Below are 25892 nucleotides of genomic sequence, written 5' to 3' on the forward strand. Positions count from 1 at the left end.
TTTGTTGGAGAACGGCCGACTCACTGGCCGTCTGTGCAGAGACGCACTATGAGATGTTTGTGATGCCTCCCGGGAAAGCCCAAGGAGGCCGTGCCACTTAGAAAACACCAGTGCCGTGGATGGCCCCAGGGCTCCTTGTAAGGAAATCTTTAGCATTTTCTTCTGTGAGTGAAACTGAATCTCATCCTCAAAGCAGAGGACACAGAAATGGGAGCTTTCTCCTGGCCCTTCCCAGGGTACTGGGCCCTCCTGCCACCTGTTGGCCCCACCCTTGTGGCCTGTGTCCAGACCTGCAGGACCTTGTTCTTTTACCTCTCTGTCTACCTCATCAACCCCCCCCTTTTTGAAGTATTACAAGTATTAAGAAAGTTATAAACTAGAAGTTTTATATATACATTTTGAATTCTTTGTAGGAAGAGTGTTATTTAAAAAATTAATAATTTTTAAAATGAAACAAATATTGCAATTTTGAGCATGAAACACCTGTGTGTATTTCTTTTCTTTTTTTTTTTTTTTTAGTTTTATTTATTTATTTATTTGAGAGAGAGAAAAGAGAGAGAGAGAGCAGGGGGAGGGGCACAGGGAGCAGAGGGGGAGAGAAGACTGACAAGCAGACTCTTTGCTGAGTGCAGAGTGGATGCAGGGTTCAATCTCACGACCCTGAGATCATGGCCTGAGCCAAAATCAAGAGCCAGTCGCCTAACCAGATGTGCCACCCAGGTGACCCAACACCTGTCATAGTTCTTTGTGAAGGAGGGATTCCACTTATTCCTGCTCACAATGGTTCAAAAGTTTGTAGACTTTGATCATATGAGCATCACCTCTGTCCTTCCAAAGGGAAATGTCCTCATTTTTTCAGTTTGTCTCAGGCAATGCCTATACAGTTCCATCATTATTTAGGTTTTGGCTTGTTGGCATGGAACAGATGCTAAAAACATCTTTCTTATTTTATTTTACTCTTTTGAAAGGCATTAATCAAAACAATATTAAAAAGTTTCCAGTGAAAACTCCTGCTCTTATTTTCTATCCTGAATCCCCTTTATGTCTAGAAGCTTGCTACATATCCCTTCAGAGCTTCTTTTTATATATATATTAAATAAATACATATATATATACATTTACACACAAAAGGTAGCATGTAGTACACATTGTTCTGTCTGTACCATGATTTTTTTGCTTTGCATGCTGATCAGGCACTATTCTAGTTGTCTTACAAATGTTAACTCATTTACTCCTCATAGCAACCTTATGAGACAGGTATTATTATTAGCTCTGTTTTACTGGTGTTTTTTTTTTTTAAGATTTTATTTATTTATTTGACACACAGGAAGAGAGAGAGAGAGCACAGCAAGGGGGGCAGCAGGCAGATGGAGAGAAGCAGACTCCCCACTGAGCAGGGAGCCCAATGCAGGACTTGATCCCAGGATCCTGGGATCATGACCTCAGCCAAAGGCAGACACTTAACTGCTTGAGCCACCCAGGCACCTCACTCTGTTTTACTATTAAGGAAACAGAGACAGTGAGTGGAGAGAGGCTATAGAGAGGTTAGCTCATTTATCTAAGGGCACATAACCAGGAAGTGACATAGATGGAATTGCAAGACAGCCAGACTGTCCTCGAGTCTAGGTTCTTTTTGTCCCCATTTTTTAAAAGATTTATTTATTTATTTGGGGGGAGGCACAGCAAGAGAGGGAGGAGAATCTCCAGATGACTCTGAGCTGAGCATGGAGCCCAAAGTGGTGGATCTCACAACCCTGAGATCACAACCTGAGCAGAAAGGAAGAGTCGAACACTTAACTGAGCCCCCCAGAGGCCCCAGAGTCTAGGTTCTTAACTGCTATGCTATACTGCCCCTTGGAGAGCTTGCCATCATCCCGGAGTTCTGTTAAATGGATCTACCATAATCTATTTCATCAGCCCCTTTTAATGGATGCCTGGATCGCTTCTAATTAGTCATTATCATAAGCCATGCTGGAATAATAACACGTACATTTTGGATATGTGCAGGTCGATTTATTGAATACATTTCTGGTAGTGGGACTGCTGGGTGAAGGGATGGGCATTTATAACTTTTGCCAGTAAGGAAGGCCTTACTGCCTTCCGTGGGGTTGCCCAGTGTCCTCTGTTCCCCTCAGCCTCTCCAGCAGATTAAGTTAGTAAACGTATGAATTTCTGCCAAAGTAACGGGCAAAAAAAAAAAAAAAAAAAAAATTGATATCTCAAAAACTTTAATTTGCACATCTTTTCTAAGTAGTGTTTTCTATGTTCCCAGGCCATTCAACATTTTGTTTTATGTGGACTGCCTATTCATATCCTTTGCTCATTTTCTTTCTTTCTTTCTTTCTTTCTCTTTTTTTTTTTTTTTTTAATGTTTATTCGACAGAGAGAGATCACAAGTAGGCAGAGAGGCAGGCAGAAAGAGAGAGGAGGAAGCAGGCTGTCCGCAGAGCAGAGAGCCCGATGCGGGGCTCGATCCCAGGACCCTGGGATCATGACCTGAGCCGAAGGCAGAGGCTTAACCAACTGAGCCACCCAGGCGCCCCCTTTGCTCATTTTCTATTGTGTTTCTGGCTCTGCTCTTAACTAGTTTTCAGGAGCCTGTCATACATCAGTGCTAAGCCCTCTTTGTAACAGCGTCTATAGCTTCGGAGTTTCCGCAGAAGGTTCAGGTTTCCTTCTATTGTGCTGGTGTGGTGGCTTGTCTGGAGTGGCCAGAGGCCTGGGAAAAGGTTCTAGCCAGGATCCACAGGGTACTAGGGTCGGGAGTCAGGAGGAGTAGCACAGCCGCTCTGACAGTGGGGCGCCGCTGGGATGGTAGGGCGTCCATAGGGCCCAACGGCAGGCCGGGCGGGGGTCTGGTCCAGGTGGACAGCCTAAGAGGTCCCCTCCCATCCAAGTGCGGAGACACACAGGAATGACATGAAGTTGGTCTGTTGCTGTCCTGACCCAGGGACCAGGGGTTCCCTCGGCTCCCCAGATTCCGCAGAATCTCACCCCCGTGCGCCTGGGAGCCAGGGCCAGGCTGCCGGAGAGGCCGTCCTCTAGCGGGAGGCTGCGAGCGGGGCCGACGCCTCCTGGCTGGCGAGCCAAGAGTCCCCGCCGCTGCGCTCCCGCAGGGCCCGGCGCCTGCCCTCCTCGGGCCGGCCGGGGCGGGAGTGGAAGCCGGATCCCGCTCTTTCGTTTTCGTTTCCCGGAAGGATAGCGATTACCCGAGCGCTCTGAGACCTTTCTGGCCCGGGGAACCCGAGGGCACTTCTCGAAAGAGATTTCCTCCTACGCGACCTTCCAGTTTTGGGGGCCCAGTTAAGGGGCGAGGGAAGGAGGGGCTCAGCGCGCCGAGCAGCCGCGGCCAGGGGAGCGCTCACGACTGACGGCGGGGGCTCTCTCACCTCCACCTGTAATGCAGGTAAGAGCCTGGCGGAGGAACCCCGCCCCGCGCACGCGGAGCCTTCGCCGCCCCCCACCCCCACCCCAATCCCTCCTCCACCACCTCTGTTTCCGCACTCATGTTATCAGAACCTTTTCCTGGCTGGAATCTCACTTTCCAACGCATTCCCAAACCTCACCATCCATCCTTCACCAGCCCTTCCTTCTCACTCACTTCCGGCCTCACTGTCTCAAATCCGATGCCCCCTCTACCCTCTCCCCCCGCCCCGTGTTATATACTGCACCTCCTTACCTCCTCCTCACCCCTACCAGCAAACAGTTGTGACGTCCCTGGAAGTTCCTGCGCAAACCAGACCCGAACCGCTGGCAAATGCCACCACAGAGGGGCCCCCACTTCTTAGAAGTCCTTCTCCATTTGCCATATTTCCCCAGCAGCCTCAGAACCGCCCCAGAGCAGGGACCCCTTCCCACCTCCAAAGCCTTTCTCCACCTCCTCTCTCCAAGAAGAAGATTCCAATCCAAATCCATATTTTATCAGACCTCTCCCTGGCTTTCATGCTGAAGCCCAGAGCTCACTCAGTAGCTCCCGGGCTGGCATTTCCCAGGCAGTGAAAACCCCGGAGTTGGCCGGTCCTCATGCTTGGAAGAGGGTAGAAGGGTCCACAAGGGGCTTCTTGCAAGTGTGAAACCTTAGACTCTTCTCTGACTGGGCATGCGCTGCTCTCAGGCGGCAGCCTCTGAAGCTGAGTTACCTGGGATACAGCATTGTGGGGGGGTGTGGGGGGGGTCAGCCAGAAACATGGTGAGAACTACCCCCAAAAGGTGTTAAATCCTCCTCTGTTTTGTGGTTCCAGAGCCCCAGTCTTTCACTGCAGGCTGCAGTCCTCGGACATCAAGAGATTAATGTAATTCTCTTGAAGATTCTAGTTTGAGAAAATGACTTGCTGGGACTGGTTTCACTTTTACTTTTCACGGGCTGGCACCTGTGGCTGGGCATAAGCCCCCAAGGTTACTCCTGTCACTTTTTTCATCCCTCCGTCCTGAAGCATGAACCATATCATCTCTGAGGCTAAGCTGGTGGTAAAATTGTAAAGATACAGGCTTCCCTTGGTGGGAACCTTGGGATTCAGAAATGTACCCTTCCTTTTTCTCCTTGAAAACAGCATTTACTTGTTGGTTTATTTATTTCTGACTTAAGGTCTCTGTATCCTGGCCCCTGGGGTTCCTTGTGTCCTCTCACCAAGGTCCCAGTGACTATTCCTAGGCTCTTGGGTTTCCAGCTTACAAGTCAAATCTTGGCAGGGAGCCTTCTGGTGGGGTGAGGCCGGTGCATGAAGAACTTGAATCAGAAAAATGAAATTTATCATGTGCCACTCTGTTCAAAATGTTGAAGTTACCAATCTGATGACATATATGGTTTCTACCTTGAAAATTTTAAAAATTTCTTATTTATTTATTTGGGGGGGAGGGGGTGGGAGGGAGCATGAGCACAGGGGAGAGAAACAGAGGGAGAGGGAGAAGCTGACTCCCCGCTGAGCAGGGAGCCCTACATGGGTCTCGATCCCAGGACCTGGCATCATGACCTGACCCAAAGGCAGTCACTTAACTGACTGAGCCACCCAGGTGCCCCCACCTGGTTCCTACCTTCAAGATGGATGCAGAGATGGATGCTCTTTCCCTTTAAGAAAAATTCTTAATACATTTAAGGATGACCGAGCCTTCATTGAGAAGGCTTGTTTTGGACTGCCCTGGTTTTTCCTCTTTCTAGGAGGGAGCACTGGCCAGCTCTTCCGTGAGGCCGGAGGCAGCCACACCACCCCTGGGCACCCAGGCCAGATGTGAAGCTAGAATGAACTTGCTGGGTGAAGGGGGAATCTGCAAGCTACCAGGAAGACTCCGTGAGTAGAGAGGAGGAAAAAGGCTGATGTTTTCATTTTATTTTTATTTTTTATTTTTTAAAAAGATTTATTTATTTATTTGAGAGAGAGCAGAGGAGGGAAAGGGCAGAAGGATAAGGGGAGAGAGAGAATCTCAAGCAGTCTCACTGCCCACTGAGTGTGGAGCCCTATGACTTGGGGCTGGATCTCATGACCTTGAGATCACGGCTTGAGCCAAAATCAAGAGTCGGATGCTTTACACACTAATCCCCCCAGGTGGCCCAGGCTCATGTTTTTAAAGGACATAAATGTGACCCATGAACTTCTTACTTGAGGAACTACCTTCCCTCCATCTGCTATTTCTTTGCTGGGTTTTCTTTAACTTTTCAGTGGTGAGGAAATCAGAAGAGGGAAACGTGAACACTCACGGTGGGGAATGTGGTTGCCATGACCAAGGGTGAGGGCAGGGCAGGCAGTCTCCTCATTAGTAAGATGAGGGTTGGGATCAAATGAGCTTTGGGATCTTTTCCAATCTGAAGACAAGGAGTTGGGGACACTCCTTCCAATGAGGTAGTCAGATGGAGTTAAACAGTGAACAAAAATTCTATGTATGTAGAACTCTCTCTTAAATAATTACGTTTAACTGTTATTGTTTCAAAAGTTGCATATGTGTATTGTCAAAAATTGGGAAGTGGTGGGGAAGCATAGGAACACGTAGAACAGGGAGTCTGGGTGGCTCAGTCAGTTGAGCATCTGCCTTTGGCTCAGGTCATGATCCCAGGGTCCTAGGATCAAGTCCCACGTGGGGTTCCCTGCTCAACGGGAAGCCTGCTTCTCCCTCTCCCTCTGCCGGCTGCTCACTCTGCTTGTGCTCTCTCCCTCTCTGTCAAATAAATAAATAAATTCTTAAAAAAAAAAAATATGTAGAACAATCAAATCAACCCAAAGAGCGCCACAAGAAACCGACTGGCCATATCTTTTTATTTCATTTTCCTAAGTAATGCTCTTGCCCAAGGAAGCTCCTAACCAGAGAACAGGCCATAGATTCATGTATTTATGCCTATGTTTTAACTGCCAGAGCTGAGAGGTGGGAGAGCTAAATGACAGGCTCAAGAGCACGTGGGCTCTCCATGCTAAGGCCAAACCTTGGTCCTGCTGATACTCTTCTAAGAGAGTTTTCAACATACTTCCTAAGCCACGGGAATCATAGGCTGGGCAACAAGCTGCCTGCCAGTGGGAGGTCTTAATCTGGGTGGGGCTCTTGGGGCAGCATAGGCAGGTACGTGTGATCTGGGCTGGGAAGCATCCAGGCCACTTCTTGCTGGGCTCACCCAGTGACTGGAACACTGCCTAATTGATTTCACATCCTTCTGATCCTGACCTTGACCTTCTTTTTCAGCCACCAACCGGGTTGAACAGAATGTTGGGTATGACTTCAAAGGCCTTGGGAAGACCAGGTTGCCCCCAAATACCTCTGCCTCTCCTCTCCATAGCCTGGCATTCTTTTAATGAGAAACAGAGCCTGTGGGAAGATGGGGACTCATGGATATGAGAAAGCCACAGAGCGTAAAGGAAGCCCTCATGCCTCAGAACTGTGGTGGAGGGAAGTAGCTGTGGGATCTAGGGAGAGGAGCAAGGAGCTCTACAAAGAACCTCTGTTGCTTTGTTTTGTCCAACTGCCAACCTGACTGGTAGCTTGAGGCTCAGGGATGTTCCAAGAAGATATTTGGCAATGGTTACATCGGTAGGAGGGTAGGATTTGGGCTCTGTTCCCAACCCAAGCCACGGTGATGAAGGAAAATGGGACTTTGGGGCTGGACCTAAAGACCCTGGGTGTTACTGCTGAGAAGGACATTTGATGTCATCTTATGGCAGCTGAGGATACCGATTCTCAGAGAGGGATGGAATTCTTTTCAGGTCCCACAAGGCCCTCCAGATTACCTCCTATGGCCTCCCCTATATTCAAAGTCTACTTCCATAATTGGCACACCAAGTCCTAGGATGTCAACACTGATAGAGACCCTAGACGCTGCCTCGGATAATTCACTCATATTCCAAATAAGGAAATTGAGGGCCAGAAGATTGTGTACTGCCCAGGTCAGTGACTTCCCTGCCATTGGGTGCCTAGCTCAAGGTTACTGGGTAAGAGGGTACAGGAGGAGGAGTGGGGATTTAGAAAATGTAGTCATCACCTTGGTAAATACAATTATGTCAGCCTTTTAATTTTTTGAAGCCCCCTTTGATGGGGCCCCTCTGAGATGGTTACCAGGCCCTCCTGCCCATTTCTAGTGACAAGAACTTCCTCTCCTCTTTAGCCAGTTGGTTCCCTGGTTACTCAGTTCCGGGATCAGGGTCATGTGATCTATTTAGAACTCCTTAGGTACTAATCCTATTGCCTTTGATTAGATTTCTCCAGAAGCAGACCCTGAAATACTTCCCCATAGAAGAGAGAAGGAAATCTAATTTAAATTTAAATGGTAGGGGTGTATGGGTGACTCAGTGGGTTGTGTCTGACTCTTGGTTTCAGCTCAGGTCATGATCTCAGAGTTGTGGGATCTCTGCCCTGTGTTGGGCTCTATGCTCAGTGCAGAGTCTGCCTGGAACTCTCCACTTGCATGCAGGTTCTCAATAAATAAATAAATAAATAATAAATTTTAAAAATCTTTTTTTTAAAAGATTTTATTTACTTATTTGACAGAGATCACAAGTAGGCAGAGAAGCAGGCTCCCCGCTGAGCAGAGAGCCCGATGCGGGACTCGATCCCAGGACCTTGGGATCATGACCTGAACCCCTAAAATCTTTAAAAATTTTTTTAAATTGTAGCACTGCGGGCAACTGGAGCTCACTCCCAATGGGGATCTCTGGGGGGCAGTGAGAGTACACCCTGAGTCCTCCCAGCCCCAGGGTAAGGAAGCAGGTTCTTCATCTGCCCTGGGGTGAGGCTGCTTCCATTGACTCCACTGCAAATTGAGAAGACCCCTCCTTTGGGGAGAAGCTGAGCCAAACCCAGCCAGGGCTTGGCTTGGTTTCATCCCCACTTTCCCATTCCTCTCCAGCTTTCCACATCACCCTTTGCATTGGCTAAGTCAGGTGCAAAGTCAAGGGCTGACATTCAGCATTTGGCAGCCTTCAGAGAATAGAGGTGAAAGCCAAGGACCATGGGCAGGACCCCAGCAGCATTTTCTGTGCTTCTCATCTTAGATTTCCTGAGTCATATTTACTTCTGAAAATATTCAGGCAACCCAGTTCTGGCCCTTAGTAAATACCTAAAAGTCTTAAAAGATAGGGCATATGAAATGACTCATTTTCCTCTCAACAACATCCCAAATAAGCAAACTGCTGACACCTAATGAAGGGTTGACCTTTCAGATGGCTGGGGTGATGTCATTCCTGTTTCTTGAAATCAAGTTTCCATTGCTGGGCATCTCTCTGACATTTATCCTCAGTTGTCCACCCCATTCCCTCCTCCACCTCTGGCTTCTCTTCTAATCATCAGGGTGATTTGCCTCAGCAGGAAGGTGAATCAACAAAACAAATCTTTTTTTTCCCCCCTTCAGTAGCAATGTTTACTCATCTAAGCCTCACATTCTTTTTTTTTTTAATTTTTAATTTTTTATTAACATATAATGTATTATTAGCACCAAGGGTACAGGTCTGTGCTTGGCCAGGTTTACACACTTCATAGCACTCACCATAGCACATACCCTCCCCACAGTCCTCAACCCAACCACCCTCTCCCTATTCCCCACACCCCCCCCCTCCAGCAACCCTCAGTTTGTTTTGTTAGATGAAGAGTCCCTTATAGTTTGTCTCCCTCCCAATCCCATCTTGTTTCATTTTTTTCCTTCCCTACACCCCAAGCCCAAGCCCCCACGTTGCCTCTCAAATTCCTCACGTCAAGTAGATCATATGATAATTGTCTTTCTCAGATTGACCTATTTCGCTCAGCATAATACCCTCTAGTTCCATCCACATCATCACAAATGGCAAGATTTCATTTCTCCAACAAAACAAATCTTGCTTATAGCTTTGTGAGCTGGCAATGAGGGGAACACACCAACAATTTCCCTGTAGAGCTTACATTTCCATGTTTATTTGCCTGACAAACAAAGATGTGCATTAGAGTAGTTCAAAGTCCCTTCTGAGGATGACTGTCCAGTCTTGTCACAGGATGTGGGCTGGGACGGAGGGGATCTCATGGATCCATGAGGCTCCAGCACAGTGCCCTGCACTCACAAGGAGACTCACAATGATGCCTTCTTCTCTGGAAGTAGAGAGTGGAAGCAGATTCACATGGCCCCTCCACCCCCCCCCCCCACCCCACCCCCATCTGCATCCTGGAGGGTTTTCCCAAGGCCAAGATGAGTCAGGAGCTGTGAAGGCAGTCCAGTCCCTGGGACCACTTGTAGGAGCCGGGCTGAGGTCTCCCAGGGAGGGAGTCTGGGAGGAGATGATGCAACCTCCTGGGACAGCTCAGGGGATTTTGAGAAGAGGCAGTTTAGAGCTGGTCACCAGCATGGCCTCATTTGATGACAGAGACACTGAGACTCAACATGAGAAAGTCATCTGTGCAGCTGATGGCCAGAGGGGCCTCACACCCAGGACTTAATTTTTGGTCCTCACTCTCTGTTCCTGGAGCTCATTCCCTGACCACCCCCACCCACCCACCCCACCCCACCCCCCCGCAAAAAAAAAAAAAAAAAAAACTCTCTTGAACTTGAACTTGACACCACTGGATACAGAGGAACTGGTGTCTCTGCCTTTTGAAATTGATTTTCAAAGTTCCTAGGTGTGAATAAGCCATTGGAAGAGACCATAAAGTGCCACCTGCAATTTTCAGATGTCATGGGCAGAGGGATGACACCTCTCAGCAACTCCCTGGCCATGTCAAACAAGGGAAAAGGCCCTTGGGGGAATTCCAACACATAAGCTTCCTGCTCAAGTTCACACCCTTCACTTACAGAGAGTCCCCTGGCACTTTATTTTCCTGTGTACACGAGTCTCTTGGGAGCCTGGTTGACATGTAGATTCTGATTCAGTAGCCTGAGGGTGGGCACAGCCTCTAGTGAGCTCTATCTCTAGTAGACTTCTGGGTGACGCTGCTGCTGCTGCTAGAAATACATTTGGGGGATGCCTGGGTGGCTCAGTTGGTTAAGTGTCTGCCTTCAGCTCAGGTCATTACCTCAGGGTCCTGGGATCAAGTCCCACATCAGGTTCCTTGCTCAGCGGGGTGCCTGCCTCTGCCTGCCTTTCTCCCTGCTTGTGCTCTCTCTGATAAATAAAGAAAATCTTAAAAAAAAAAAATACATTTGAGGGCCTCATTTTATATAGCTATGTCCTAACAGTGATTTTCAGTTTTTGGTCAGGACTCACTAAGGAATGAAACCGGGTCAAAATAAGTTATTTTTAAAAAATGAAATAGAATGTTTCATGAATACTTTGGGCTCTTTGTATATACGTGTGTGGGGGTCATGATATAGAATGCATTTTTTTTTTTTTAATTGTGGGTTGAGGTCAGAATGGTCTGAGAAACTCTGCCCTAGGTTGAGGCATATGAGAAACAGTAAGTTAGATGGATGCAGGTGCCAAGAGAGAGGTGGGGTGGGGTGAAGTGGGGAGGCTGGAGGCTCAAAGGGAATGTTCTGGAAGCTTTGAGTATTGACAGTGTTGTTGCCACCTGCCAATGAAAGGGAATGTGGCAAACAACACACAGAGGGGAGATTCCAAAACCCCCTGATCTGGGAACAAAGAAGCTCCTCCTTCCTGAAGTCACCGTCAGGGCTAGACCGTGTGCATCTTTGTGCTGATTAGAAAGACCTCTCCTTTCTGACAAAGCCAAGCCACAGCCAGCCAGGGCTGGGCTTGGCTTCATCCATACCCTTCCATCCCTTCCCTCCAATGGTGCCTTTGTACAGGACACAACACAACTGTTTGCATTAGCCCTGGCCCAATGTCTGGTGACCATAAAGCTGAGTGTGATTACCAAGAAAGGCCATATCAGCTGAGACAGTCAGGCAAACAATGGGGTGATGGATTTGAAGACCCTGCACAGACAATGACCCTCAATAAACCAAGGACAAGCTACAGCAATCATGGCATAGAAACAAGTTGCTCCCTCTGTTTTCAGGCAGGCTTCATCAGTGAGGATGCTGGTAATCATAATACATATCATTTGTTGAGTTTTTAGTCTTGCCCAGTCATTGTGCTGGGCATATTGTGTTTACTGTGGTTAAATACACTTAAATGGACCTAGTAAGTAGATTCTTATTATCTCTGCCTAACAGATGTGAACACTGGTCTTACAGTGGGGAGAATGATCTTGTCCATAGTCAGCCTCCAGTAAAATGGGGGGGCTGGAATTCAAACTCGGGTAACTCAGACCTTACAGCCGTCACTCACTCTGAGCAACAGCCTCCAGTGTGGGATGATGGCAACTCTCGTTTTTATCAGACTGGCCAAGCACTTTACAGTTTCTTGTATTCTTCCTGCGAACCCTGTCAGGAAGGTAGAAACCAGCTGTTAGTTCTGGATTTGGTTGCTCACGATTGGTCCAGTTCTGTCGTTCTAGAGGTCACTCTATCTAGCAAACTGCAGGGGTATGGTGAGGAGTAGCTGGGAAATAGCTTTGCTCAGGAGTGGAGGGGCAGCTTGAGGGGGTCTTAAAATTAAGACAGAGGAGTTTTGACTTGCTGAGGTTCATAGTTGGGAGCCATGTCAGTTTCTTGAGCAAGAGAGTGAAAGAGATGCCATGGAAAGAGAGACCTGATTTGGGTGGGATTGGGAGCTATTCAGGATGCCTAGAAGTCTTTCAGCTCACTCATTTAGACAGTTTATATTTATTGAGCATCTACTATGTGCCAGGCATTGCTGTAGTAGGTGCTGGAGAGACAGCAGTGACTGGGACTGGCAAAGTCTGTGGTCATGGAGCTGACATTCTAGCGGGGGATACAGTGACTGCTTAAGCAAGATGCCCAGTGATAAATGCAGCAGAGGGTCATGTGGCCCAGGATGGGGAGGGGAGGCTTTGAGTCCTGCTTTACTCTTGGGGGTGGGTGGAAGGTAGTGCTGACTCTTCAGGGAGATACACAAACCCTCCAGCAGTGTCTTGGACGCACAGTCTCTCCAGCTTCCCCAGCTGGGGACACTGTCCAGACCTGTTCCAGAAGCCAGGAAGCAGCCAAGCTGGAAATCCCCAGCGATCATGTGGTTGGAGCTGGGAGAGTAAGGTGATATCAGGCTGGAATCTTCAGACACAAAGACGGTTGATGTGAGGAACTGAAAATATCATGGATCACAACCAAGAGAGGGAGGAGCCTAGGCAAAGCCCCTGAGGAGTGGTCAGACTGGTAAGGGGAGACTCCGTTAGGCTCATCCCAGTAACGGGGTCAGGAAGATGTCTGGGGGTGGGGGAGGGTAATGGATGCCTTAGATAACACTTGCCAGCAATTATGGAGCTCTTAGGTGTGTGGGGGGGGGCATTTGCCAAGCTTTTTACTCGTGTCACCTGGGCTAACGTCAAGAGCTCCACTTGTCTTGGAAGGCGCAGACCACGTGCCAGACACTGGTCTTTACATTGGTTATTCCGTAGAATCCTGATAACAGCCCCATATCGCTGGTACTGTATTCTGTCACCACCCTCGATTTGCCGATGAGGACCCTGAAACACAGTCGTTTTGCCAGTTTCCAGCTGGCCTGCCATCATCAATCCTTTTTGTTGTAGGTTTCTCCTTTTCCTTTAAGGATGATTTACATACTGTCATGTGTACAGATCTCAAGTGTACAAATGTGGACACACCTGTACAGCTACCACTGAGATCAGGAACTAGACCATTTCCAGTGCCCCAGCAAGTTGCCTTGTCCCTCTTTCCAGCCCATTCCCCTCCAAGCAGCCAAGGGTGACCACTCTTCTGATTTCTCCCCCTATATTAGCATCTGTTCTTGATGGCATTTTTACGTCTGGCTTCTTTCCTTCAGCGGAATATCAGTGAGCTTTAAGCCATGTGTCCGGAGTAGCAATGTCCTGTACTCTCTGTTTTCCATTGCATGGAAACATCACAACTTGATTGTCCGTTCTCAGACTGGTGGGTATTTGGAATGATCCCACTTCTTTTCTATTATGACCAGAGCCACTGGGGACATTCGCATACATGTCTTCTGGTGGATACATTCCCACCACGGCCCTTAGGCGATGCTGGACTGCATAGTATGTAGCCTGGGCTCCTAACCCCTGCTCCATCCTGCCCCTCAAACAGCACAGCAGCCCCACCAGGCAGTGAAATGTTATCCCATTTCACAGAGGAGGAAATGGAGGCTCAGAGAGGTTGAATGGTTTGTAGGCGACTTGGCCAGCAAGGGGCTGAGCTGGGGACCCAGACCCTGGGGTTGGAGATCTGGCCCTGAGCTAGGTGGCTGATCCACTGCTTGGAATTTGATCCTTCCCTGGGGGCTCAAACCCTATTGGAAGGCACTTTATGCCCCTGGTATTCTTTGAAACAGGAGGAACAGGAAGGTCCCTTTTCTGTACTTACTGGACTGGAGGTGCTGGCAGCAAAGGGATGAAAGGCGAGGATAGGCGTGAACAAGAGGTAATGAAAGAAAAACTAAATATCACTCTGGGGCAATGACAGGCTTCATTTTCAAGTTCTACTGTGTGACCTCAGAGTCTGTCACAGACAGCTTGGGATGTCCTCAGCCCATGTCTCTGGACTGGGTAGCAGGACCACATCTGTGGTTGATACTGTCTGCCAGATTCACGGTTTCCTTCTCTTCGTGTAGTTCTAGTGTTTCCCTGGAGGCAGGATGGCTGGGGAGGGTGTGGAATCCATCCCCACCCTCTGGCCAAACAGGCCTGTGTACTCCTCTGACTCAGGAATCATAGTCTTAAATTTTCAGACCAACAGCCCCAAATACCGTGAAAAAGGCAATGCCACAAAAATGCAATGGCCCATGGGCCCCCAAGCCCCAACAGCCCTGGCTGGCCAAGGGGCCCGCCCTGACACTTCTGAATCTCACTATCGGGTGGTTTCTAGCTTTCACACTGCTCAGCTTTTGTGTCTCAGCCCTTCTGCAATCACTGGGCTGATCTCCCACGGAGGCTCTAAATTCCTCTTTCCACCAGCAAGGTGTCCTTTTCCCTGCCTTCCCGCCAGGGGTAGGTGTTATTTAAAAAACGCTATCTCATTCTCTGATGGTGTCTGTCCCTGACTAGTGAGGTGTCACATCTTGCCAGTTTATTAGTGGATCTGTTCTGCTGCAGAGATGCTCAACTGGAGGCAGTTTTGCTCCTCTCCCCTGGGGACACGTGGCGACGTCTGCAGACATTTTGGGTCGTCACATTTTATTGGGGTGTGTGTGTGTGTTTGCTGCTCACATCTAGTGCACAGAGGCCAGGGATGCTGGGGAACATTCCACAAAGCTCAGGACAGCCCCCACATCAAGGAATGATCAAGGCAAAATGCCAGTAGTTCTGTGACTAAGAAATCCTGCTTCACTGTGAATTGCTGGTAAGACGTTTTATCTTGGAAAAAAAAAAAAGAATCCATTTGGAGATGCTCTTCACCATGATAGACATTAGCCCTTCATCTGTCATCTATGCTGCAAATATTTCCTTTTATTCTGCCCACTTTTAGTTTCATTTATGGTCTCTTTTACCACACATACAAAACTTAATGTAGTCAAGTCATCTTCCACTTATGTGACAGCCTCTGAATTTCCTGTCTTGGTTGAGGTTTGAGGTCCCCGACCCGACCCTTGTTTAATGCGTGTGGGTTTCCTATTTCCACTTCTTTTAAAAAAGCTTTTATTTTTCTTCTTTTTTAAAAGATTTTATTTATTTGACATAATAAGAGAGAGAGAGAAAGTGAGAGAGTATAAGCAGGGGAGCAGCAGAGGGAGAGGGAGGCTCCCTACTGAGCAGGGAGCCTGACATGGGATTCAATCCCAGGACCCTGGGATCATGCTCTGAGCCCAAGTCAGATGCTTAATGGACTGAGCCACCCAGGCACCCATGATTTCTGTTGAGGTTTCTATTGTTCTATTCATTTAGGCTTAATCCCATCTGGAACTGATTTTTCTAAGTAGAGACAGGTGAAGGTCCAGATAAATTTTTTTCCCAGCTGGACAAAAAAACCTGTTGTGGTTTTAACATAGCTCAAGTTCACTATCCTTTTCCACTGAATTAAAACCCCCTATCGTGTATTAAATTTACACACAAGCACACACATACGCACACACGCGCGCACATACTTCCAGGCTCCATCTTTTTCCCTGATATTTGTCAGTCTCAGTAATAGCATCAAATCTTCACTACTGGCTTTGTGGTATGTAGTACATGAAGGCTAGTTGCCACCTCTGTTCTTTTCTTCCCCCTTAAATACTTTATTGGTTAGTTTCAGAAATTTCTTCTTCTTCATTATTCATTCTTAGGTCCCCAAAGAAAGTTAAGGGGAGCCTCTCCTTCCTCCCAAACTGGGCTGTATTGCTCTGCCTTCTATGTTTGTAGCCCAGGGTCCTTTCCCTCCATGTGGCTGAGCAGGATTGTCATTAGTCATTGGGTACACTCTCCTGCCAGCTTCACTTTGTGCCAGGTCCCCAGCAAGGGCACAGTGCCCGGCACATGGCCTCTGCTTGTTAGATATTGGCTGAATTGATGACAAGTGGATGATACACTTGTACTTTTTCTTTTCTTTTTTCTTTCTTTCTTCCTTTTTAAATTTTCTTTCTTTCTTCCTTTCCTTCTTTCTTCCTTTCCTTCTTTCCTCTTCTTCTTCTTCTTCTTCTTCTTCTTCTTCTTCTTCTTCTTCTTCTTCTTCTTCTTCTTCTTCTTCTTCTTCTTCTTCATCTCCTTCTTCTTCTTCTCCTTCTCCTCCTTCTCCTTCTTCCTCTTCTCCTTCTCCTTCTCCTTCTCCTTCTCCTCCTTCTTCTTCTTCTTCTTCTTCTTCTTCTTCTTCTTCTTCTTCTTCTTCTTCTTCTTCTCCTCCTCCTCCTCCTCCTCCTCCTCCTCCTCCTTCTTCTTCTTCTTCTTCTTCTTCTTCTTCTTCTTCTTCTTCTTCTTCTTCTTCTTCTTCTTCTTTCTTCTTCTCCTTCTCCTCCTCCTCCTCCTCCTCCTCCTCCTCCTCCTCCTTCTTCTTCTTCTTCTTCTTCTTCTTCTTCTTCTTCTTCTTCTTCTCCTTTTTTGTAAACATGAAAACAAGTTTTATCTCTTGTGCTGACCAAGACAGTCACAGGGTGGTTTAGTCTTTGTCACTGCCAAAGTGTGGCCTTGGACAGGTATCTCCCCTGCCTCAGTTTTGCTACCCATTGCACCAGTCCTGATGAGCCCCGACCTCCTCCCACTGTCACACAGGATCCTGACAGGGCTGAAGCATTCTTGGAAGGAGACACACCACACAAAGCAAAGCACCAGGCCACCATCAAGGTGGGCACAGGGCTGGGGGCCCTAATACTTTTAGGGGCCCACAAAAAAGTTCTGATTTCTTTTGAAGTCAAAAGAAAAAAAACGAACTTTTAAGCAGAAGAAAATGTTTTCACTAGGGAGAGGGTGGTTGGGTTATGGACATTGGGGAGGGTATGTGCTAAGGTGAGTGCTGTGAAGTGTGTAAACCTGGTGATTCACAGACCTGTACCCCTGGGGCTAATAATACATTATATGTTATTTAAAAAGATAATAATTTTAAAAATTAAAAAAGAAAATGCTTTCACATATAACAAGACACTCGTCTTTCTACCAATGCAGTCATAAAATAAAATTTTAAGTATATTTTAGGGGAGGAAGGAGCCTCTGAAGGCAAGAGTACCAAGGGTCCACGAAAGTCACAAGGTGGCCTGGTTAAACACAACCCAGATGAGGGAGGTAAATAATTGGCATTAGGAGCATAAGAGGTCCAAACAGAGTAGACATGTAAAGAGGAGGAATAAAAGAAAACAGTTTCTTGTCTGGATATTGCCAGAGACAAGAGCACACAAGCTGGAAATGGGTGCAGGAGACTTCTTTGTCCTCTGGGCTGTTCCCTGAGCAAACCCAGACCTGAGCTGGCACAACAGAGCAGAAGAGTGCAGCAGCCAGACAGACCTGGATTCTGGACTTGGCTGTACCTCATTCTGCCCATGTGATCCGGGAGTGGTCAGCCTCTGGGAGCCTCAGCTAACTCATTGGGAAAACAGTAACAATAACACACGCCTTCTTCACAGGACTGTTAATCATTCAAACCATCATGAGCACAGCCTGTGGTCCAGGTGCTGTCCTTGGTGCTGAACACATACACCAATGTGTCCCCGAGCCTCCAGCCTGGTGCCTGGCATGGAATAGTTCAGTAAATATGTGTTGAATTAAGAACTGGAAAACAAGCTGGGGTACCAAAACAAAAATAAGTGCATATGCATCTATGCATAATGCATAGATAATGATGAACATAAACTTAAATTTATAACAATGTGAAGTGCAATGAAAAGGAAAGTCTGGTGCCAGGAAGGAAAAGAACAGGACATGGTAACCAAGAGGGAGACAGGAGAGGACAGCATTGGTGCAGATGTAGCGTTCTGGGTGGGCTTCTCGGAGGAGGTGACATTCCAGAGAGGGCCTGAAGTGGAAGGATGAGTGACTGTTGTGGGGAGAGCTCCTGCCCCTGCCCTGTTCTCTCTCCCAGTCCCTGTCCCTGTGGTTGCAGGCATCCAGCCAGCACTCTGGAGCAGGGAGGATGTGTTGTACTGGCTGCGCTGGGCTGAGCAGGAGTACTCTCTGCAGTGCACTGGAGAGCATGGGTTTGAGATGAACGGCCGAGCCCTCTGCATTCTCACCAAGGATGACTTCCGGCTTCGTGCACCTGGTTCAGGTCAGGGGAACTCACTGGATTCCCTCTAAAATGTTCTGATGGAAACCTAGGTAGGCCCAGGAGGGAGACAGAGGGATATGGATGCATTGGTTGGAGGAGCGTGCTCATGTCTTAGCATGGCAGACGTCCCCCTTTCCATAAATGTTTGCCTGGTAGTTCTTTGCAAGGGCAGGCCTACAGCAAAGGAATCTGTTCGGCTGTTGTTTGCAGAGACCCAGAGGCATGTCCTCCTGTCATTTCCCCTCCCCTTCCCCATGGCTCTTGTCTCCTCTACCCATTTCCACTCTGCCACCTCTCATCTCATCAGCATGAAGCTTGTGACTGACCCCGGCCATCACCCCAGAGTCAGGTGACTGACTGGCTCCCTTCCTCCACTCCTAGGTGACGTCCTCTATGAGCTGCTCCAGTACATCAAGACCCAGAGGCAAGCCCTGGTGTGTGGACCCTTTTCTGGAGGGGCCTTCAGGCACAAGATGTCCACTCAGTGCTGCCCCTGCCTCCTAGAAGGTGAGGAGCTCTTCTCAGAGCTCTGGGACTCTCCCCCAAGTTGGCCTCACTGGGAAGGATGGCAAGGCTTCCTCTGGGCAACTTAAGGGAAGAAGCAGCTGTGTGGGATGAGCTCCCAGCTCCCCTCTGCCCTGCCTCCTTAGCCCTCACCCTGGCCCCTGTGACTCTCTTGGCAGCCCTCCTCCTCCTGTCTCCTCATTTCTCTGCTCTCTTCTCCAGCAAAGCATTTCCTCTTCTCCTGATCTGTCTGTGGAAATTGTCCTTATTAGGGATTCTAGCAGCCTGAACGTGGGGATGTCCACATCCACACGGTCATCCCTCCTCCCCTCAAACTCTTCCCTTGGTTTCCAGAACACTCCACAGTCACTCCTTCTCAGTTTCTGGCTTCTCTTTTTCTTCCCTATTTCTCAGTGATGGGGTACCCCCATGGCTTTTCTCTATCTGGACTCAGACCTAGGGTTTTAAATACCATCTAGTACTAATGACCCCTACATATGCCCAGACCTCTGTGAATTCTAGATTTTCACACCCCACACTGCCTACACTACACCTCTCCTGGGATGTCTAATGGGCATCTGAACCCTAAAAGCCCCTAAAGCAAACACGTGATTCCTGCCCTACCACCCTCCCCACAGCCATACTCCTCTTCTGGGCTTCCTCATCTCAGCAAACTGCAACATCATCCTCCCAGTTGCTCTGGCCAAAATGTTGGACATCACCTTTGACTGCTTTCTTTATCACTCACTCAAATCCCCACCATCAACAAGTCCTATTGGCTGTATCCTCAAAATCTATCCAGAACCCACCCACTTCACACACCTCCCCTGCTGCCCATGCCCCAGACCCTATCACCTCTAGACACCAGCATTGGTGTCCTTGTTTTCACTCTTGACCTCCTATCATCTATTCACAATAGAGTAGCTGGAGAGATCCATAAGTCAGATCCTGTCATTTCTATGCTCAAAATCTTCCAATGGATCTCACTATACTCAGAGTCAAAGCATCTGGATTCTGGACCTGGTTCTGTCATCCCTTAGCTTAGCAAACAATTTTACAGACAAGGGAATAGGTTTGAGAGATTGGGTTACTTGTCTGGGAGCTGGGGTTAGCACCTGGTCTATCTGGCCCCCACCCTTGCCCTCTGCCTCGCTGACCTTCCAGCTGGGAACTGGATGGAGGAAGAGCATTAGAAGTCTGCCCACAGGGCTCCCAGTCATGCCATTGAGGGGTCTGGGCTGGGGTTGCGGGGGGAGCTCTGGGCCCACAGAATCAGTGGTATTTACCTGCTTGCAGAGGGGACTGGGACACTTTCGTTGGCCCCCCGAAGCAATCTCCTGCAGCAGCCACCACACCTGGGGCTGGCCAGCTCCTCAAGTCCCCTGGCCAAGGGGCCCCTCAGCAGGGAGGAGTCCCTCAACGTATCACACTGTGCGGAGCTGGGCAGCAGGGCTGAGGGAGCCTGCTCCTTCCCCACCGTGCTGCAGGCCCCCATCGATGGCAGGATTGCTGGTGAGTAGACCGTGTGCCCCTGGCCCAGAGGGAGGTGTGCTGAGGCCAAGCCCCAGGGGTGGGTGGCAGGGAGGAGGGCTGTTTTCAGCTTGAGAATGAGTCTGTGCTGGGTTGTTGGGGGATATAGGGTGACTGTCCCATATGCCGGCCACAATCTGGCTGCAGCAGGCAGCGCTGTCCAGGGTCGCCAAGCTCGCCCTTTCTCCAGGGCAGGGACAGTGAAGCCGGTCATAGTCAGTGAAATTGGCATGGCATATTCCTCTCCTTTGAATTTTTATTGGTTTCTTTTTAAGTGGTTGGGTGCTTACTGGGTGCTGGGTGTGATTCTGAGAACTTTATTTAATCCCACACCAGCTTTTGGAGGTTTGTGTTAGACCCATTTTATAGGAAGGAAACCGAGGCATGGAGAGGTTATGTGACTCCCCCAGGATCAATCACACAGCAGTAAGTGGCAGAGCTGGGGTGTGACCCCAAGAAGTATGGCTCCAAAGCCTGAACTCTAAGCAGGTGACACAATTCCACTCTACATTCATCAGTAAAGGGTTGATTAAAGGCCGCCAGACAGACTGACAGATAAACCGCCTGCTTAACCACCGCCAAGGAGTGGTTTATTCTAAGACACCACAGAAGGGGTAGAAGCCTAGATTCTGGGTTGGAAATGGCTGGGAATCACTAAAACACAAATATCAGGTCTTTTTAATAATGATGCTTAATATTCTTTGAGCACTTGGGGCGCCTGGGTGGCTCAGTGGGTTAAGCCTCTGCCTTTGGCTCAGGTCATGGTCTCAGGGTCCTGGGATCGAGCCCTGCATCAGGCTCTCTGCTCAGCAGGGAGCCTGCTTCCCCCTCTCTCTCTGCCTGCCTCTCTGCCTACTTGTGATCTCTCTCTCTCTCTCTCTCTCTCTCAAATAAATAAATAAATAAAATATTCTTTGAGCACTTACTCTGTACCAGACCCTGGGCCAAGGGCTTTTGAGTTTATGTTACTTAATCCTCATATCACCACCTGTAAGGAAACTGTTAGGTTAGGGAACCTGCTGGAAATGACCCAGCTGCAAGGCTCAAGGAGGGTGACTAAATCTCTTGCTCCCAGGCCCCCTCTGCCACTCGCCCTCCAAGATGGCACATTTGATTTTCTCAAGATCTCTCCCCAGGGGACTCAATAGGATGGATTTAATAATCCCAATTTAATGGAGAAACGGCCAAAGGGCAGAGACAGATCTGGAGGCAGGTGCGGGCCACTGGCCACCCTCTGGCACCCCCAGTGCCTGCCCTTGCCACCTGCCCCCACATGAAGGGTGTTGGCTAGGTTAGACTCCTTGGTCTGTGTGTCACTAGGAGACTTAGGTGACTGGGGAATCTGTCCATACCTCTCTGAGCCCATTCCATCATCTTCCTAAAGTTATGGGGAATAAATGAAGCAATGAGCCCCCACATGTGACTGCTCCTGTTGAAGCTGTCGTCTTGACCATCCCACTGCATGCCTGGGCCCCAGCCTAGACAGTCCCAGAGCACCTTCCTAATCCCTGTCCTCATGGCTCCTTGAAAGCTCTGTCTACACCCCTGTGCTCAATTGCAGACTGCCGACTGCTGTGGGATTATGTGTACCAGCTGCTCTCTGACCCCAGGTACAAGCCCTACATCCGGTGGGAAGACAAGAACGCCAAGATCTTTAGAGTTGTGGATCCAAATGGGCTTGCCAGACTCTGGGGAAACCATAAGGTAAACCGCAGCCAGCAGGCGGGGTGGCCTCCACACATCCAGAAGAGGACAGAGCAGGGGTTCAGAGTGGATCTGTCAGCACTAGGGGACAGTCCTCAACTGACCACCGGGGAGGGGAGGGTGTCCCCAGCTTCCCTAGCAGCTCCAGGAGTGTTGGGATCAATTTATTCTGGGAGATCCTGGGGGACAACAGGACGTTACTTCTGGAGGATGGTGACTGTTCCTGAAACTCAGGGGTCTTGCCATCTACTCGCTCAAACCCACTTTTGCTTAGCACTTGGGACTCTCAAAGTGTTTTTACTTGAATTGTGCAATATGCTGTTGGGCAGCAGACCGGTTTCCTGGTTTCCAGGAGAGAGCTGGGGTAGAAACCCAGGTCTCAGGTCTTGTGTGGCTCCGGGTTCTACTCTATTTTAAAGATTGGTTGATTGATGGATGGATGTATTGATTTGTGGCTAGAGGGGCAGAGGGCGAGGGAGAAGAAGAAAAGCAAACTCCCCACTGAGCAAGGAGCCCTACTCGGGGCTCGATCTCACAACTCCAAGATCACGACTGGGGAGGAAATCAAGAGTTGGGCTCCCAACCAGCTGTGCCACCCACACAGCCCCGCAGTGCCCCCCTTGTTGCCTCTCAAGGGTATTGGTGGCTGGAAGGATGTAAATGACGCGAAGCTGCATGTGTTCACCTGGTCCAGTCCCCATGTAGTACAGGGAGGGAAACTGAGGCCCAGACAGCAGCAATTCCATTTAATAAGCATATGCTACATGCCGAACACTGTGCTAAGTGCTCGCAGGGTTTAGCTAATTTAGTCCTCACAACACATCTGCAAGATGAATGGTCTTATCCTCATTTGAAGGCCAGGGAAATGGATGCAGAGAGGCAAGGAAACTTATCCGATGTCTCGCAACTGCCAAATGGCGGAGCTGGGGCTTCCGGTGACACTAAAGCCCAGCCTCTTTGCCCTGACTCTGCACTGTGCACCCTTCAGAGAGAGAAAAGACGAAATGACTTAGCTAAAGTCACACAGCTCATTGTGATTTCCTCCTATGGCTGTGCTCCCTTTCCCATGCTCTCTCTCTGACTTTTTTCAACTAAATATATATGTATTTGTTGCTACTAGTGACATTTGCTATTTAAAAGCAATGAGTGAAGGGTGCTAGGATGGTTCAGTTGGTTAAGCGTCTGCCTTCAGCTCAGGTCAAGATCTCGAGATACTGGGATCGAGCCCCACATCAGGCTCCCTGCTCAGCATGGAGTTTACTTCTCCCTTTGTCCCCCCTCCCGCTTGTGCTCACTCTCTCTCAAGTAAATAAATAAGATCTTTAAAAAAAATTTTTTTAAAGTAAAAGCAACAGCTGATTTACTCCTGTCCCATGGTTCTCAACCCCCTAGGTAGTGGTCATTATTTCTCCTCCATCCTTCCCCTGCCTTTCTCCTTCCAAACTCAAAAGACTCTTAGAAATGCTCACAGCAATCTGGACTGAAGGGGTTAAGAAACCACCCAGTTCAATCTGCTCCTTTCTTTTTCTTTTTTCTTTTTTTAAAGAAATGGGGGGCAGGGTGGAGAATGGGAAGCAAGGAGACAGAGACAGATACTTTTTTTGAGAGAGAGTGAGAGTGACCATGGGGAGGGGCAGAAGGAGAGGGAGAGAGAGAATCCCAAGCAGACACCTGGCTGAGTGTGGAGCCTGATGTAGGACTCGATCTCCCAGTCCTCAGATCATGCTTTCATGCTGAAAGCAAAAGCCGATGCTTAATCACCTGAGCCACCCCCAGTTGCCCCCAACCTGCTCCTTTCCAGGTGTGGAAACTGAGGCTTGGAAGGAGTGGGGTGGGGAGAGGAGGGTGATGTGGGTCTGCTTTGCCTTCTAGAACCGGGTGAACATGACCTATGAGAAGATGTCTCGTGCCTTGCGCCACTACTATAAGCTGAACATCATTAAGAAAGAACCTGGGCAGAAACTCTTATTCAGGTGAGTGGCCTAGGGGCCAAAGTGAAAAGGGGAAGTGGTGGTGGTGGGTGGGCTGGACGCAGCTGGGGCAGGGGCTGATTTGCAACCCGGGCTTGACTTCCAGATTTCTGAAGACACCCAGCAAGGTCAGCCAGGACGAGGACAGCCACCTGGAGCAGCCAGAGAGCCCGGAGCAGGACAGGATGGATTTCAAGGAGAAGATGCTGGAGGTCTCTCCATGAGGGTCAGGTGGATTCTGGGCACCAAGCACTGATGGACAGAAATTGAGTATTCCTTGATGGCAGCTAGCTGCCGGGTCATCTCTGCCTTCCTCAGAGCAGCAGGGATCCCCAATGGGTTTTGCGCTCACAGGATCATCACCGTTGTCTCAGACCTCAAAGCTGCCTGGGCACCTGGGAGGCTGAGAACTGGGAGGTTTTACATTCTGGACACTGTGGGGGCATAGTTCTCGAGTAAGGCAGCCCTGGGGCTCAGTGGGGCGTGGAGAGTGAACTCTCTCCCTGCCCTACCCCTTGCTACCTCTCCAGCTTGGGAGTGGTCACTGGGCACTGAAAGAATCTCCAACTCAGCTCCTTCAACTTACAGAAGAAAGTAGCAGAGGCCCCTCACAGAGCCTTAACTCCTTCCTCTTTTGTAAAAGGGACCCATCAGTCTTAGTAATAACAATCTAACAACGCTAACTGACATTAAAGTGATCCCTATGTACCAGGCCTCTTGCTAACGGTCCTGCCCATATTTTATCTCATTCCATTTGCACACCAAACCCCCAAGGTTTAAAGATGGGAAACAGAGGCAAGACTTGCAGAGCTGGGATGTCTCTTCAGAACACAGTGCTGTTCCTTGGCTGGTCGGTTGGTGTTAGTGACTCTGCGTGTCTCTAGGGCCTTTAGTGACTCTGGGGCCCTTCTCAAGCCAAGGCCATGGCCCTGCCTCTCTGCCTTCGGCATCTCTGCTGAATGGTTCACCTCCCTTGGCCCAACCTTCTTTCCTATTTTCAGTCCTTTGGTGACGCAATGACGATGGCACAGCGAGAGTGCCACGGCCTCCTGAACCTGCCGTCTCCTACCCACACCTGCCACGTGACCTTGGGCAGGTTCTTGTCCCTCTCCAGAACTTCAGGCTTCTCCTCTGTAACATGCAGGTGCTGTTCCCAACCTGACCTCACAGGATTGCTAGAAATCCCCGCAAGACATTGGTGACGTGCTTAGCGTGTGCCTGCTCGGTAGGGAGCACTTAGTCTGTGTTCGCCAAAAACACACCACAAACCCAACTGCTCGAAAGCATGAAAATGAATCTGTGTTCGGCTTCTCTTCTCTTCTCCCCAATGCCCCAGGAGTGGCCGGGGCCTCTCCAGGGGATCAGAGCCTCTGCCCTGTAACCCTTCCAGTAAGGTTTGTGGGTGAAAGGGAAGGGGATATTTCACTTCATTGAAAACAGAACTTCTTGGATTCACATCTTCTTTCTCGGCAGGAGGAAACCTCTGCCTCCTGCCCCCACCCCCCACCCTCCCACAGGTCAGGAAATCCCCAGCCTGGTGAGCCTGAGTAGGCTCTGAGTCACTGTGCAGAAGCCGATAAGGATTCCTGGACTTTGGCCCTCAGAGCTGCCACCACGCCCGTGCAGGGCTTCTGTCCTGGTGGAGCCCTGCCCCGGGCCCTGGCACATTCCACGCCAGAGTGGCCAGGCAAGTGGCCTGGGAGTAAAGGCTCACTACGAAAATCCCTTTCTTCTCCCTTGAAGCTGCTCCATCTCCTTGACTTTGGTCGCGGGTGAACCCTTGCCCCGTAGCTTTTCTCAGCATCTCTAACCCAGAACTCCACAACTGGACTGGGAAAGCCTTTCAAAATCCACTTGTCCAGCCTCTCCTTTTATTGATAAGGCAACTGAGGCCAGAGATGGGGAGGGATGGGCTCAAGGACAAACAGCCCAGCTCGGCCTGGCCGACTCCTCACGTTGCCTCAGAAGTCACTTTTTCCAGGTACAATGTTGGCATTTGCAAGGCATTCGTTCGTGGCTGTCAACAGCAGTTTATCCCGGGGGTTACATCTTCACCCAGGGTGATGAATCCCACCCAGCGCTGGGCCCAC

The 25892-nt window shown here is 49.2% G+C and overlaps 1 protein-coding gene across 4 annotated transcripts; it reads left to right on the top strand.

The window, feature by feature from the left end:
• The first annotated feature begins 2578 nt into the window (after positions 1 to 2578).
• On the top strand, positions 2579 to 24521 carry ETV7 (ETS variant transcription factor 7). Of its 4 annotated transcripts, none has more exons than XM_046005623.1 (8): positions 2797 to 3406; positions 5156 to 5285; positions 17930 to 18094; positions 18476 to 18601; positions 19895 to 20110; positions 21690 to 21832; positions 23705 to 23805; positions 23909 to 24521. In XM_046005623.1, the coding sequence occupies exons 1-8, from the start codon at positions 3401 to 3403 to the stop codon at positions 24024 to 24026; spliced, it is 1005 nt and encodes a 334-aa protein (XP_045861579.1). In that variant the 5' UTR covers positions 2797 to 3400; the 3' UTR covers positions 24027 to 24521. The 4 variants fall into 4 exon arrangements, with proteins under 4 accessions (XP_045861582.1, XP_045861580.1, XP_045861579.1 ...); XM_046005625.1 differs by lacking the exon at positions 2797 to 3406 and adding an exon at positions 16609 to 16680 and having other exon boundaries at positions 5154 to 5285; XM_046005624.1 differs by lacking the exon at positions 5156 to 5285 and having other exon boundaries at positions 2594 to 3406.
• Positions 24522 to 25892: the final 1371 nt, after the last annotated feature.

This window comes from Meles meles, chromosome 5, assembly GCF_922984935.1.
Source record: "Meles meles chromosome 5, mMelMel3.1 paternal haplotype, whole genome shotgun sequence".
NCBI classification, from domain to species: domain Eukaryota; kingdom Metazoa; phylum Chordata; class Mammalia; order Carnivora; family Mustelidae; genus Meles; species Meles meles.

Bases quoted from the DNA above. Each gene is read 5' to 3' on its own strand.
- ETV7 (XM_046005623.1), top strand. The intron at 5,286-17,929 runs GTGAGTAGAGAG...CTGTGGTTGCAG, and splicing joins CAAGCTACCAGGAAGACTCC to GCATCCAGCCAGCACTCTGG. The intron at 23,806-23,908 runs GTGAGTGGCCTA...CTTGACTTCCAG, and splicing joins GGGCAGAAACTCTTATTCAG to ATTTCTGAAGACACCCAGCA.